The sequence below is a fragment of the Girardinichthys multiradiatus genome, chromosome 20, assembly GCF_021462225.1.
Source record: "Girardinichthys multiradiatus isolate DD_20200921_A chromosome 20, DD_fGirMul_XY1, whole genome shotgun sequence".
NCBI classification, from domain to species: Eukaryota; Metazoa; Chordata; class Actinopteri; order Cyprinodontiformes; family Goodeidae; genus Girardinichthys; species Girardinichthys multiradiatus.
Genome location: NC_061812.1, coordinates 1542087 through 1558144, shown reverse-complemented (window position 1 = coordinate 1558144; position 16058 = coordinate 1542087). Strand labels below are relative to the sequence as shown.

General features: G+C 43.7%; 1 protein-coding gene across 4 annotated transcripts in view; it reads left to right on the top strand.

The window, feature by feature from the left end:
* The window catches only part of dag1 (dystroglycan 1), a 54484-nt gene that overhangs the window by 24263 nt on the left and 14163 nt on the right, over positions 1-16058 (top strand). For all 4 annotated transcript variants that reach the window (XM_047347062.1, XM_047347061.1, XM_047347060.1 and 1 more), the window contains exon 2: positions 8078-8775. In XM_047347062.1, coding sequence (XP_047203018.1) covers positions 8350-8775 — 426 coding nt within the window. In that variant the 5' untranslated portion in view covers positions 8078-8349. The remainder of the gene's footprint in view (positions 1-8077; positions 8776-16058) is intronic.

The following is a 16058-nucleotide window of genomic DNA, read 5'->3' as shown; positions in this document are numbered from 1 at the left end:
GCAGGAAACTTTACAGGACTTCTCAGCAGTCACCATGTGAGAGGACATGTCTGCAGACTCTCATTCACACACTACTAAACAGAGTTTAAGCACATTTTAAAGGTGCAGTAAACCATCAGATGAACAACAGGGAAACGGGAGAAGATCTTCTTGAGTTTCCTCTTGTGTGCGGTTCTTCTGTCACCTGATCTCTGCAGCGTCGCCGATTTAACCGACACCGAGAGAAGAGAGGGAGAACCTGAGAAATGTAATCAGTGGTCCTTTAACAGTAATTATGTTCTCCACTGTCTCTGCTGCTGCTCTGCAGGATGCTTTCAGGTTTCATTTCTGCAGAAGTTGCACAGTTATAATGAGCCGACTGAGAAGATTAAAAACATTTTCCCTCATGGGCTGTTGGCATTCTCTCTCGCTCTCTCTCTCCACAAACCTCTGATCACAGTGGATGCATGTTTGGTTGTGTTTCCAAAAGAACCACAATTCCCATGATTCTACCATGCTGCTTTTATTCTTACTGCTGTTTGTTTGTTCTAGGCCTCACCTCAAATTAAATCGTCATTTAGGAGAAGCTCGCTGGGGGGGCACAAACCTAAATCTTTCTCAACAATGTTATCAAACTGCAGGATGTTGGAACGCCTCTTTCATCTTGGTGAAGGTCACATTTGTCTCTGATGTCCCAGTTGGAATAACACATCCCAGGAAGGGTTTTTATGTGTGGGTGGTGGTGGATCTAGTTTTCCACAGAAGGATTATTCCAAGATAAAGATCTTGTTTGTGGAGATAATAAATGGTGTCCTAGACACTGCAGGTTGTCTCCTTGTGTAACTCCAGAGTACTAATCTCTTCTACTTTGTATTTTTGGAATGCTGGGAGGTCTGGAAAACCTGCTCCACCTACACCATGTTGGCTCTCTGCTTTCCTGTTTTTCCCATCAACTTCAATCATTGATTCGACTGTAGCCTCCTCAGGAATGGGACACACTTCATGTTATTTCTTTTTAATAACAAGAAGCGTGCTTTCAGCCTTCTGGCATGAAGGAACATCTGCACATCCTAATGTTCAGGATCGGTTTAAAGATGAATCAGGCTGACCTTCAAGCCCCCTCTGAGGTAATGTTCCTGCTCCCCTGATGTTCCCTGAACTTTTGTTTTCTGAGACAGGTTCACATCTGCCTCCTGCTGTCCATCACACCCCGACTTCCAGCAGCTGCTTGATCCGAGCTGCTGTGACTGAGGAGCGGCCGGAAACGTCCGCCCACAGATGTTATTCCTGTCAGCTGGATCACCAGCTGCTGTTCGCAGATTTTCTCAGAAGTTTCTATTTATTGTTCAGATAATGGACAAGTGACTGCCACCACTCAGCACTGAGCACCAGATATGGAAAGATTTCATTCAAACCTTGAAAGTTCCTCCTTGACACTGAGATAGATGGAACCTTCTGGAAGTCAAATGTTCTGTTTTTTTGTCCCCCAACACATGATGAAAAACGTGTTTCCTAAAACTGACGATGTGTTTGGATTTGTTGCTTCTGCTGTTTAAACTGGTTTTACCTCGATTCCATGAGAACGCCAATAAATACCAGTATTTAAAAAACATAATGAAGCATAATTGGTGTGTTCTGTTTAGCAGCATGTATGAGATGAGCTGAAGTGGCCTGTTTATGGGTTCGTTTTAATAAAAGCTTAAATGTTCTTAATGCAGTGAAACATTTATGGACAAAAATAATTTTTGGAAAAAATAATTTTTAAAACTTTATTATCACCATAAATACAACAAAATACTGCTCATCCCCATTACTCATATAATGCATGCCATCCCCCTCACTTCAACATTTTTGCCACCCTCCACTGTGCATGTTTGCTCGTTTTGTTAAAGTCTGATAAATGCCGTGTCCCATGTTTGACCTACTTCGGTTTACTGTTGAATGTGCTTCAGGACTGCGACATAGAAACGGCTATGACTCATTTGTGCTTTAATTTGTCTGAACCCTGGTTTAAATGGACCTGATACAGTGAGTTATGTTCATCCAATAGTCCTCACTTTGGGTTTAGGAAGCAAACGGTTGGCTCATATAAAAAAGCCCCAGTTGGATCTCCTCCTCCTCTCTGAACATGCTTTATAAGTCACTGGAAGAGTTTCACTGTTGGCATGACGCTCGATCTCCCTACCACCTTATGTTCACACATATGGCCCCTTCGCTCGCCTTAGCTGCAGCTAGCAAAGTATCAGCCTCAGACTGGACGGTGAATTTGCACTGTGATTGATTGCTTTTCTGGCTCTGGATCATTCTGCAGCTTGGCGTCTCGTTCCAACTGCAGCCCAGCTAATTACAGGAGTAATTAAGAGCGGGAGTGCAGATTAATCTGAATTCATTTGAAAGATTTTTGGAGGTAGCACAGATTGTTCACTCACAGAGGTCACAGCTTTGAAATTTCATCCATAAGCATCCAGTAATGGGGTCAGAATAACCACAAAGACGCCGACTCCTTCTCTGGGACCGACTCCCACAGATGCTGTAAAACAACAATGAGGATTTCTTTCCTCCAACTGAAGGAATAATCTGTTTACACTAAAACTGTCTGCTTGAGAGAGCCACTAAACACCTCAAATGTGTCTAATCTCTGTGCTAAACATCTAAATCTTATTGTAAAGGTAAACACACTGTAATCCTGGTTTCCCTAGACGACTCCAGAGGAAATGCATCAGCTAACCGCCTCTGTGCTTTGGAATGTGTAAAGAAGAGCAGAGTTGTTCCGGATGGGGGGTGGTAGAACAGTGTGTGGCATCTGGCTATCCCAGGAAGGTTACATCTTTAGATACCCTCTCCGGCTCCACTCCCTCCGTCTGTGAGGCTGTGCCAATAATAGAGCTGTCTGCTGTGACTTTAAGGCGCTGTGACTTGTTGGTGGTCAGCAGGGTGAGGTCTGACCCGGCAGAACTTTACAACTCTGATGTTGGCAAGATGTGCGTCTGTCTGATTTGCTTCCATGCAGGAATGCTGTCACTATAATTGGCCCCTGAGTGGTGTCTCACTGCTTTTCATTGGCTGCTGAGGGAAATTCCAGCAGCAGATTTTTGTTACAGGTTCAGACAGAAACTTTCACATCTACCGGGTCCTGTTTATGTATCTGAGTGAGACTGAAAGCAGACAGTTTTTGATGTGACTATTAAAGTATTCCTCAGACATCTCCAGACAGACTCACACAACTTTGAATTTGACCTTTCATGTCAGAGATGACTACGCGAAGGTGTGTTCACTTCTAGCTGTTTAACTTTGTTGATGCATATTGATGAAGATCAGAACCAGTACCTTCTACTGGGACTTTAGATGTGGTTCACCTCAAGGTTAAGTTCTGACATGCTGAGATATTTAGGGTTGTGTAAAATCTTTAAATCCGTAAAACGTCCTTTTTAATAATGAAAACAAACTTGTTTGAAAATGTCCCTTTTTAGAGCGGATAACACTAGACAAGATCCACATAAAATACCCGGAACATGGATGAGATTTTCAAAAGGCCTTCTGGGAAATAAAATTAATGCAGTGGGCTCCTCATTATGTATGGTGATTTGAGCTGAAACATGGTAGCTGCGTATTCATGATATGGGACTTTTTGCCCTGTGGCGCAGCTTGGTTGTCAAGTGTTTGAAGCAGGAGATCAGGTGAGACAGCCAGGGCTGTATACATTTCATTTCATTCACTGTGAAAACAACAAAGCATAAAAACAAACAGCCATATGAGCCGACAACAGGAAAATTACAATCCTAGCTAAAATGCTACCATGCTACTTGGTATTTAAAGCCTGCCTGAAAGAAACAAGTCTCAAGCTCAGATTTAAACATGCCTGAGTCAGTGGTGGAGCGAAGGTCTAAAGGAAGTGTGTGTCACACACATCAATACCTGCCATTAACACACTCTAGACGGGTAGCAGTGAGGTGTGACGAGATGGAACAGGTCACTGGACTTCAGCCAGTGGTAGTTTCTTCACTGACAGACGGGACTGAATACAGGGCAAAAGTGATAGAGCCTCTGATGTGTTTTACTTCATATAACTGAAGAAGTCCGACACACATCTTATGCAAATTGCTCTATATCTACCCCACTGAGTTCCACTCCTCTCCTGCTTTAGTTCTGCAACACCGGCTTTATTTTTGTTCACATGCACATAGTGAGTCACTGGCTTGGTTGGTGAACAGCCAGAGAGAGCTTGTAGTGGGACTCGGCTTCGTGGGTTCATGTTGGAACGGTTTTGTAAAACAGGCTTCAGATTTAAAGCTGTAGGATCCTCTGACCCTAGCCCAGGGTCAGGGTCGGACTCAAGGTGAAGAGAAGACAGAAATGTTCTCAGCACTTCTTATAAAGGCTGGGGCATTTTGTGACGGAGCAGTTTCATCAGATGTTTCTCTTTGTGCTTTTATGCTGCAGGTAGTTTTAGATTACAACCAGATTTTAACAGTAAAGGTTTTGCAGTAGATCAAACAACACTTCTGCAAAGGTCCGGATTAAAAGGGAAAATTGGTGCCGCTTTATTAGAGGACTGTTACGGAGAGATTCTTATCAAGACTGAAACAACATTTCAACAGATACCCTGCTCTGATCTGCTGCTGAATGCCTTTCTTTAGCTTCCAAGCACAACACGTTTCAAAGTAGTGGTAGTAGTTGTACATCATTTTGGACTTTTCACAGATTATTCTCCAAGATTTAGTACAGTTTTTCTACCTGACTGTATTCAGACAAATGTTTTGTTCTTAGACCACTTAACTCCAATCTATGATTTATTTAAGCCATAAAAGGTTCCTTAGCCACCATTGTAGTTTGTTGTAAACTTTGCTCATGGGCTCATCTGGATTACTGTACACCACTAACTACCAGATCCATTACAGTTGGAGCTGCAAACCCACACTTAGGAGAGGAGCACCTCCCAAAGAGCTGGGACCTTTTGGGAGTTAAAATATCACCTCAAATGTTTAAGAGTTGGGTGCTTCTACATAAGAGCTGTGGAGACCTTACATTGTTATTTTGTTTATAACGGCATAAATGATGGTTGTTATGTCCTATAGCAGTAATTATTTGTTTGATTTTATGGTTGCATGCATAAAGGCAGTCTGGGTTTGTCTTTGATCTGGCGCCATCCAGCAGCTGCCCTGTTCTTCACACCAAATAGCAAATGCATCTGCAGCTTTCTATCTTTAGATTCACTATGCAGTTTTCACATACGGTTCTGTAACTGACGCCACCGTCCCACTGGCTCAGAGACCCTGAGTGACCATGTCACCATTCAGTTTTAAAATCAGAGAGCAGAGGTGACTCCAGTACACTAAAGTACAAAAACCCATCCAATATTTCTGCCTCATCACCATCCGTTACATTAACTCCTTAAAGAATAAGACAGCGTAACCCAGACTCAGATTAACTGGCAGGTGTTGGCATGTATTTGTCTGAAGCTGGGAGCAGGTTCTGAGGAGCTGGCAGGAGCAGCAGTGTTTGTTCTGCAGCAGAACCTTTAATTCACAGGTGTAAACACCTCCTGACAGCTGCAGTCATCTATAGAAAGACTTGGTGTTGAAAAATCAGTTCTTATTGAAACCTGTGTTTTAATCTGTGATTTTAATACCTGATAGCTTCTGTGCTTACCCCTGAGCATATTGTTATAGGACCTGCTCTTCTACCGTATGTACCTAAATGGGTCTGTTATTTTATCTTGTAGAATACACTCATACCTGTTAACAACTGCATTTATTTAGTACCAGTTATTTTTCAGTTATATAGCACCAATTTATTACAGATTTAGGGCTGCCACTAAAAATCGAAAACAAATAGATTTAAATAATCTAAATAATTCTTTTACCTCCTCTCTGGTTCAGCCCTGCTGCTCACACATGGACCACTCCAGAACCGTCACATTTGGCAGTAATGAAATGCTTGCTACTAATCGTAGCAGCACATGTTCGTTCATGTCAGGTTTTATCCTCAGACGGTGCTAATTTTATCCCAAGGTGCCTGTTAGCATCTGTTAGCGGAGTTTTAGCACATGTTGGCACCAGTAAGGCCTATTTTATTCTACTGGTGCCTCTTAGCATTTCTTTGCATCCTTTAGAAGCTTTACACTATTTTTTTAATATTAAGTTGCTATCTGGTTAACATTTTCTTTATTTTGTGACATTTATTGTGACAAAGACAAAAGTGACAATACATTCTGTATCAAAGCCCTTTTGGAAACTGTCAGTTACTTCAGATTCTTGTAACTCCACAGAAACACATGCCTCTAAATTTGATTAAAATGGCTGCATCAGTAAAACAGGGACATTAAATTTTAATACAACTGGTGCAATAATAATGGGACCAATAGCTGGAATAAAACACTGGTCAGTGTTTACTGACATCAGAGTTTACCTCCACAATAAATCACAATTCTGACCTGCATATGTTGGACCGGAAGAATAATTGCTAATTGCTAGCTTTTTGGTGCTCATTAGCACCTGCTACATGCTCATCCCTATTAGCATGTTCTGTGTTATCCCTCTGTTGAAACAAGCTACAGGCCAACTCGGGTCGTCAAAGACCGGTGCCCTGCAGGTTTCATGGGGCGTCTTTGCTCCAGCACACCTGATTTTAATGGCTGAATCACCTGCTCAGCGTGCCGCCTACCTCTGCGGGTGCCTGTTGATGAACTATTAATTTGACTGAGCTGTGCTACATAATCGAAACATCTAAAACATGCTGGAAAACGGGCCTTTGATAACATTGGACTCCACCAAACTAGAACATGAACAAGAGTTTCACTTCATTTAACTGCTGTTTGTAACATGAGCTGATCTGGATCCAGCTGACATCCACTGACTAATGCTTTAACTCACCAAGTCATCACAGTGATGGCCCTGGAGCTGATCTAACACTGAGCATTAATTTTAGTGAAACTGATGGTTTTGAGCAAAATTTGAGACCTTTTCATCCTTTACCTCCTCTCGAAGAGTTATTTTTGAATGAAGGGGCTGTACCGTAGAAACTGAGGTAATAATTTGTCTCAGAGCTTCTCCTTTAACCTCTCTTTCTGCACATTGGCTCTCTTTCTTGAAGCTGCCTCTGCAGCTCGATGACCCCTTTCATAGTGACACTCCCCAAACCTTTTGTCACACAATCAATAGGAGGCCGATGCTTCTGATGGGTGAATGGGCGCCAGGAGAAAAATAAAACTGCCTTGAAGGCTTCATGGATCTGACAGAGAGGGTGGATCTGTAATCTCTGGGGGGATGACAGGAAGAAGTGAGAGAACTACAAGAGAAGCTGTGCAGGATTGAGTAAAAATATGGAATTTAATGACAGGTTGGAAAACAGAGCAGATGTGAAGTTTGTCTTAAACTTCAATTCAATTCAAAGATACTTTATTGATCCCCGAGGGGAAGTTAGAAACTAGATCAGAGTGAATTAAAATCTGACTTTCACTGAAAGAAAAAGTGTTCAGCAGCAGCTTCTGCAGGATTAAAAGCAACGTTTGGTCCAGAAGTCTGCAGCCGCTTTCTTTATTTGGTTTAAAGCTACCTGGGAGGCCGTGTGTTGTCGCTTGGAGACTCCAGCAGAGATTCAACTTCCTCTGACGGGACAAAGTGGATAAACAGCGGGATTCTGCCCATTTTCCATCTGTTCTTTTCTCTGCTTTCTTTCACTCTGTTTCTGAGGCCTTTTGTTCCAACACACATTCACTCAGGAGGCGATCTGAGTTCAGGCCTGCAACACACACCTCCACACACAGTTTGAACTTTCTCACAATGGAGAAGGCATGCATTCATTAGGAATCCCCCAGAAAGCTCGGTCTGGTTAGACATTGGTGGTTAAGTCACCTTCCCTTCCGCCATCTTTCATCTTTCTCTCTCACTTTTATTCCCCAAACTGGAGCCATTGATGACCTGAGAACAAAACTAACTGACTCCCTCAGCACTGATATTAGGATTGATTTTTACCAACAATAAGGTTTACGTGGCTTTAATCAGTCTTAAGGGATTGGCTTTTGATTAAGTGTGAGGTGCTTTATCTGAAGAATGTTCCTTCTTCTCACCTCTGTCTTTCTCTCCATTTGTCCTAACAGATCTCCAAGGAGTTCAGTCAAATGGGTCTCCCTAAGCTCTGAGGGACGCTCAGGGAAAGAGGAAGACCAGAGTCAAGCTGAGAAGGACTAAAACGGGCGGAGGAGATGGGGCAGAAGTAGACGGCGGACGAGGAGAGAGACGGAGGTTTAAAAAGAGGGATTTGGTCAATCTGTTGCGGGTGCATGCTCCCCTCTGAGACCCTCCCCATCTTCTTGAACATCCTTCATTTTGCTGGTTTCTGCATCACTGACAGGCAGACAAAAGGCCAAGAATGTGCAATAAAGGGGGTGTGGGCTGGCCCAGGACAAGCAGGGGCCTCACCGGGACTCTGCCCAGGACTAGAATCTGGCTGCTGGGTTTGATTTTTGCTGCGATGGGTTGGATGCCCCTGCCAGGCCGCGCCGAGGTGGAGATCGACATGCTGGGAGGAATGGTGTTGCTGGATGCAGGTGGAGAGGGCGAGGAGCTAGGCGGAGGTGGGAGCGAGTTGGAAGCCTCCATGCACTCGTCGCTGCTTCATGACTTCCAGGAAGTGACGGAGAGCCTCCGAGTCATGGATGCTGGGGACATGCCGGGGGCTCGGCAGGAAACTGCAACGCCCACAGCTTTCCCAGACTCCTCAGCGGTGGTGGGCCGGATTTTCCAGATCAAGGTGTCAAACAAGATGGAGGATGTTTACCTGGGAGATATTGTCAAGGTGAGTCTCCACCACGGTTTCTGTTTAAATCATTTTAGAATAAAGAGTCTAAATGAAACTTTACACCAAAACATAAGACAAGGAAATTATCTACAGCTTTCTGGTTCTTTATGTTGAATGAATCTTATTGGTTCTGGGTGGTGACGTGTAACTCAAAGACATACAATAATAATGCTGCTTTCCTTTAACCACGGAGGTTGGAACTGGGAAGCCGGAGTTTTCGTCATCTCCAAGTTAAAACGTTCCAGTTTCCTGCCTGTTTTTTGTTCGTACTGCTAGAATCAGTCTGCAGTTTGGTGAAACTTCTTCAGCCTCAGAAAACATGTTGACTCCATGTGAACTTGGAGAACAATCAGGGAGAAACCATTTGTCTGACAGATGTGTCGGGAAATAATAGGAGCGTCCAAACCTGCCTCCAGGAAACACCTAATTGTGGCCGTTCCAAAGAATAGTTCGTCTTTAATTATGGCACATTTTCCACAGTAGCATATTTTCTCTAATAAATGCTTCGAGGAGGAGACGTTAGGAGCTTTCCTCTGTCTCAGTCTCCTCCTCTTTCTTTTCCTGTCCTTCTTTACCTACAGTTGGAGCACATTTCATCCATCTGTCTCACACCACTCTAATTGTTCTAACTCCTGGCGTTAGTTCCTCCGCTGTCCAGCTGCTCATCTGTTTCTTTTTTAAATGCCCCCCCCATCATCTTCCCTGTATCGCTCCTTTTATCTCTCCCAGTGTCTCCAGTTCCCATCCATCTCCCACTCTGTCACATCCCATCAGATCATATCAGGGTTTGAACAGCAGCGTGTACTTTTAACTGCTCTAATGAAGCTCAACACACACACACACACTGTGAAAAGCTGTTTGCCCCAGCAGCACACAAACATTACATCAGGCAGAAGCTGCAGGAGGGTCTGAAGGTTTCTCTGCTCCTCTTTCTTCTTTCTTCGTTTGCTCTGTTATCCTGCCATTCATCCTTCGTTCCGGGAAGGCTTGGGAAGGAGTGAAGAAGAAGAAAGAGGTGGGGTGCGATGCAGGAGATTTAAGAGCCCAGGACGGTGTGTGTGTGTGTTGTATTTTTCTTTTCACATCCTCCTCCTCCTGCTTCTTTATGACAAATCTGCACCCCTTCCTATGAATCTCCTTCCTTCCTCATTTGACCCCCCACCCTCCTCTGGTATTTTGGAAGGTCGGCGGGTCTGAATGTTTCAGAGCAAAAGGCCAAATCAATTTCTCCACTCACCGCTGCTCTCTCACCACCCGTCCTTTCTTATGAAAATCTGCCTCAGCTATAACTAGAGCATGCAGTCAGTCTGTGTTCTGCTGCAGGGAGTCTGTTGGATCGTCCTCTGCTGGAAGTGTGACGTTTCAGGCCAACAGATGAGATGAGAGCTCTCCACAGACTCATTACCAGTTTAATTAGCTGATTGGCTGATGGGCTGACTGGCAGTCACTCTTATTAATTCTTTACCTCCTTTTGGTTTTCCGCTTTCGTTCATCAATATTCTGATTGTGTAAAAATGACCTCCCCCTCCCTGTGTGTTAAAGCTTCATTCTCAGAACTTGTTTGTTCTTCAGATGTTGGTGATTGGAGTCTGTGGTTCATCTTAAACCACTTCCAGATTCTGGTGCTTCTCTGACCTCTGAAAAACAAACTGGTTTCTGTTGAGTTTAATGTAACGAAGGTGCTGAGTGCAGCCGAGCTCAACATTAAATCTGATTCAGGCTGACCATCAGGTAGCATGAAACTGTCCAGGCTGTGAAAGTACAAAAATCCTCAAGCCTTCCTCAACACTTTCTTTCATGGTCAGATTTCCATGCTGCATCCATTAAGGACAGTTTAATATGGGCTGGTGTGACATGATGACTGTGGTACAACCTTCAGCACTGTGATGACCTGATCCTGACCCTAGCAGAATCTGTTTGTATTTAGTTATATATAGTAAATACTGCATAAAAATTCTCTTCTTGAGGCGACTGTGGCTCAGTGAGAAGAGCGGACGTCTTGCACTTATCTGCGTATCGGTGTATGAATGTGTGCACGTTAGTGAGTGCGTCTGAGTGAATGTGGCTCTAGTGTAAAGCGCTTTGTCAGTATGACTGGAAAGCCGCTATATAAGTTCATTTTACCTCGATAATAACTGCTTTAATAAGACTTTTGAAACCTCTAGTTTTAATAATGTGAGTTCCCTGAGACACACGAGGAAAGTGAGAAAAAGAATAAAAAATACAATCAGCAACGGTTGTTCATGAATTATAAAACAGTGGATCATATTTGACTCCATATTGATGTTTTATATTTCATAGTTGTTCATTTTAGTATTAGAATGAAAGTTAAACTCAGTGTTGGTTAAAACAAAATAAAGCTTACATTCCAAAATAACCTTTTCTGCTCATTTGTTCCAAAGATGGTAGTACGACAGACGCAAAAAGTTATGCGTTTCTCTATTTTAATTTATTTTTTAAATTCGTGGCACATGTGGCCTTTGTAAGGTGACGGACTGAAAATGGGGTGGACAGAGGAAGACATGCAGCGAAGGTCAACAGGCCAGGACTCGAACCCGTGACGGCTCAGTCAAGGACTGTAGCCTCGGTACAAGAGTCGTTTGCTTTACCCCTGCGACACCGCCACTGCGGTATATTTTACTGTCAAATATAATAACTCATCAGATAAGTTTGTTTTAATATGTCACATTTTAAAAAGTGGTGGGTGGTGCTCCCCTAGTATCAAGCTACAACCCCTCCTTCAGCCGTCATACAGACTGACTGACAGCTGTCAGAAACAGGTGGGGAGGGGGCAGCACTAACTTTGCTTTGTGCCTTCTTGTCATTAAACAAAGCTGTTCAGGAGCAGTAGGAGGCTGACGTTGAAGGTGTTAAAATTGTAATGTTTTTAAATCCATGTTACGCCTTGAAACTGGAAACCAGCACATCTGGAACAGAGGTTGTCAACCCTGGTCCTATGGACCCTCTGTCCTACGTGGATTAGGGGGTTTATCTGCTGAGCACCTGACTCAGGCCCTGTTTACACCACAACTATGCATTGAAAACAGGAATTTTCAGTTTCTGTTAACATGTCTACATGACAACGTTTTAATTACAACCTCCGTTCACACGGCAGCAGTGGAGATGTGAAGACTGTGTAATTCCCCCGCCATGCCAGTAGTGCGCAGTATGTTCTTTGAAACTCAACATGAACAAACGCTACCTGCTTGCAAAAGGGATGAAATGAGAACTTTGTTGGAGAATCGACGTTAGATTAAGGGAGTCAGAAGCAGTAAGTACTCTGAAATCCACCATTGTTATTGTTGATCTCTTCTTCTGTGGTTTTAAGCTGGTCGGCATCTGTTATGCTGTGCGCGTTCATTTCTACAGATTTTAGTCATACTGCGCCTTGGCCTGGGCTTGCCCGTAAAAAAAATCCAATTTTTCCCATCTACACGACAATGGAGAACAGGCGTTTTCAAACCATCACACTCTGGAAGCCGTTCTTAAATTGTATCATAGAAACACACCTAACTTCTGTGTTTTCACCAGAAAACACCATGTGAACCAGTGCCTTAAATGAATGAGGCTTAAATGAACCAGGCTTCTGCAGCACCTAATGGCAGCTGAGGAGAGGTAAAACTATCATTTCAACAAGATGTACTGGATCAGAGAAACATCTAAAAGATGAAGGACATGGGGCCTTGAGGACCATGGTTGAGAACCACTGGTCCTAAAGTTGATCATTTCCACATCTGCTCAGTTCAGTTGAGTCTTCATCTCATGTTGTTTTCTGATTTCAACATTAACAGTTTTGTCACTTGAAACATTTAACTTTCTCCTTTCAGCAAAACATCAATTTTTTTTCTCTCTGATGTGAAATTCCAGTTTCTTCCTCCTCTCTCAGCCTTGGGAGCCCTTCACTCCGTCTCTCCAGGCTGTCCTCTTTAATCATCAAGTGTTCTCCTTGGACTCTCTGCTCCTCTGCATTTTGAACTGCCGTGTTTTTCCAAAGTGGCTCAGGAGCCGGTAGCTGGCAGGACGGGAGTGGAAAACTGGTATAAAGGGAGCAGGAGGAGGGAGGAGGCAGCCCAAAGATAAAAACCCAGCAGAACATATGAGTCAGCCGAGCTGGGCGCAGCAGCACGCCGCGATGAGGTTACTGGCACCATAGCACTAGTGGCCATGTTGCTATGTAATTAAATGTACAGCAGACAAAGCTTCATGGATTCATATGTTCCAGAATATATCGTTCCACTGATCCACTCATGATTCAGCTGAATGTGTAGATTCAGCTGATGGTTCTGTTACTGGTCTCTGATGGCTCTATGGGTGTATTACAGGGCTTCATTCCTGCCCAACCTTTGGCACACATGATCTTTGCAACAATCTTTGGTCGAACTCCCTGGTGTTTGCCTGGTGTTTCCCTCTGGAGCCACAGCTTTTAAATGGGCTGGGATCCTACTGCATGCTTGGTTCTTATCCAAAGGGGAGGTGGTGCTGTGGACAAGAGACCCATGTTTGGTGCTTGAAGGTTCCAGAAGTTATTTATAGAAGCTGGACACTGATTGTGCAGAGAGATCAGCAGCGTTCAGCAAATAATCCACTGACAGTCAGAGAGAATAATCCCATCAATCAGAACATGAGAAAATAATAATAATGAAAATGAGTCCAACCCAGTGGACGGATGGTGTTCTGTCTCACTTTATCAGTCTCCACTTCTCTTCCCAACATTGCTTCAGTACACTGTTTCTGCTTAGATCTCTGAAGCTCCTACCTCAGCATTTCAGTCAGAGTGAGATCTGGACTTTGACTAGGCCATTGCAGCACCTTCATTCATTTCTTTTTCAGCCATTTTGATGAAGATTAGCTGCTGTGTGTGAGATTGTTCTGTTGATGGCCCAGTTTGGCCCAAGCTTCAGCTGATAAGCCATGTTTCTATCTGTCTGGTCATGAACTTTGAGGTCATCATGCTAACGGAGGTCTATAAAGTCTGAGATGGAGCTCTTTGGTTATATATGAAATATTACGGTGTGAGTAAGCTGCTGTGCTCAGATTGGTGTCTGAGAGGCGCTGAGTGAGGCCTGCGAAGCGCCGCTGAAGAAGAAGATGAGAGTCTAAGAACGTCTTTTATCAACATCTCAGTTAAAATTATGGAACAGAATTTGGGATGACATGAGTTTAATTTTGTGTTGGGATTTTTCTCTCTGATTCTGTGTTACAGTGGATTTAACAGTGTTCTGATTTGACCCAAATCTCCATCTTTACCGTCTTTACGGCCTTGTTAACATCGCAACAATCCATTTTAATGGATTGTTATTTGTTGATTGTCATTTCAAAAGTGCTTTCTTTATTTACTAAGGTTGTATTTGTCTATTATTAAAATTAGTTTCCTGACCTGAAACACAGTTGGTTGCACTGTTGCCCTGCAGCAAGAAGGCTCTGGGTTCCAAACCCAGCTTGGGGTCTTTCTACATGGAGTTTGCATGTTCTCCTTCGTGCATGGGTGAGTCTCTCTGGGCTCTCTGGCTTCCTCTCACTGTCCAAGAACATGACTGTGAGGTTCTCTCCTGATATTGCTCTTTGTAGTGAGTGTGTCAACCTGCAGCTCCTCACACAGACCCACACCTGGACTATCCTAGGAAACGTGACGGGTAATCACACAGCTGTGCCGAGGAGAGGAAGCTCAAAGAGAAGCAGACAGACTGACATGTAGAGACGGCTGGACGGAGAGAACAAAGAGAGAAGTGAAGCACGAAGAATGAGGAAGAAAATGAGAACGATATCTCCTGAAGAGATATTACGAGGAGGCGTCGAGTCTGCTGGCGGAGGAAGAAAGCAGCTCATTGTAGGAGGAGCGGGAGAAGAACATGAAGAAAGGAGGCCATTGTCGTCAGGGCCGGCTCAGCAGATAAGACTCATATTTAGGAGGAAGGACAAGGAGGATGAAGAGGTGCTGCAAGAGCCAAACAGAGATGGAATGAAGAGAGGGAATTAGGAAAGAGGAACGAAATACAAGTTGGCGAAATTAAAAGAAAAGTCCAGTGGAAAATGTGAGGAAAGGGGAGGTATGGATGGATAGCTGGAGGAGTTGAAGAATAACAGGGCGGAATGGTATTAGTGGCCAGAAGCCTGGCAGATGTTTACAAGAGGAAATCCGTCTCTTTGCCTGTTTTCTGCTGTTAAAAATGAATTTGTGGCTGGAATCCACAGCAGGCACATTCCCACTGTGGGAGTCTAGGAATAGGAATAAGAGGTGTGGGTCTGCAAAACCTGCAACTCGAATAAGAAAATGGACTCATTAGTTACATTTTACCAGGTTAGCATTAGAAAACAGTTTATTCAGTGTTTTCTGTGGCTTTATTTCAGATTCAGAACCTTGGAGCAGGACAATCCTGGTCACACAGAAATTCCACCTGCATCCGTGCAGCTTTTAAAACTTAGTGTCATTTACACATAAAACGGGAAAGATGTCAAAAGTCTTGGTTTGCTGAGATCCTGAGAGTCAGAAAACCAGAAATCGACACTACTCCAGTTTGGGTCCAAACAGAAGAAAATGGTGCAGCCTGAGCTATGAGTGGTTCGGTTGATATGTCATGGAGCTAGATGGGAAAGTAGATTCCCAGAGCTGAAGCAGGTTCCAGGAAAAATGGACCGTTACTATTTAATGGTTCTATTTAAGGAGCCATGAAACATGTGGAACACATTACGGTTCCGGATCAGAACTTTGATGTCTTTATATAACCATCTGCACATGTGTGTTATTTTAAACATCTACACAAACACACAGATGCAGCCGTATTACACTGCCATTAAAGTATGATGATGGAGCCATAAATCAGACCCAGAGCCTGCAGCACACTCAGAACTCAGAGCTCGTCCCGTTTCACAGGCAGCAGGTCAGGAGCCAACAGAAGCTGGTCGGCGCTGGTTCCAGCTGCGCTGCAGAGAATCCAAACAGCCAGTGTTTGTATTTGCAGGCAAACATGAAGTCCACCTCTGTGAGGAGAGAACCTGTGAAACTAGAATAACAGGGAGGTGGGGCATGTGTGAGGACAGGGAAAGCTTTGAGATGTTGTGACGTCTTCCTCTTTGTTGGCCCCTGCACCCTGATGAAGACCCCACTACAATGTAAAAAGCTGGTCTTTACATGGTCTTGCTGAGGTCTTGAGAAGCTCTACACAACCTGTAATTAAGCATGACAGCATGCACCAGACCTCTGTAGGACCGATGTGGTAAATTATTAACGTGGTGCCATCAAAACCATGAAGTAGAAGACACCAGCATTTCTTTGATGGGAA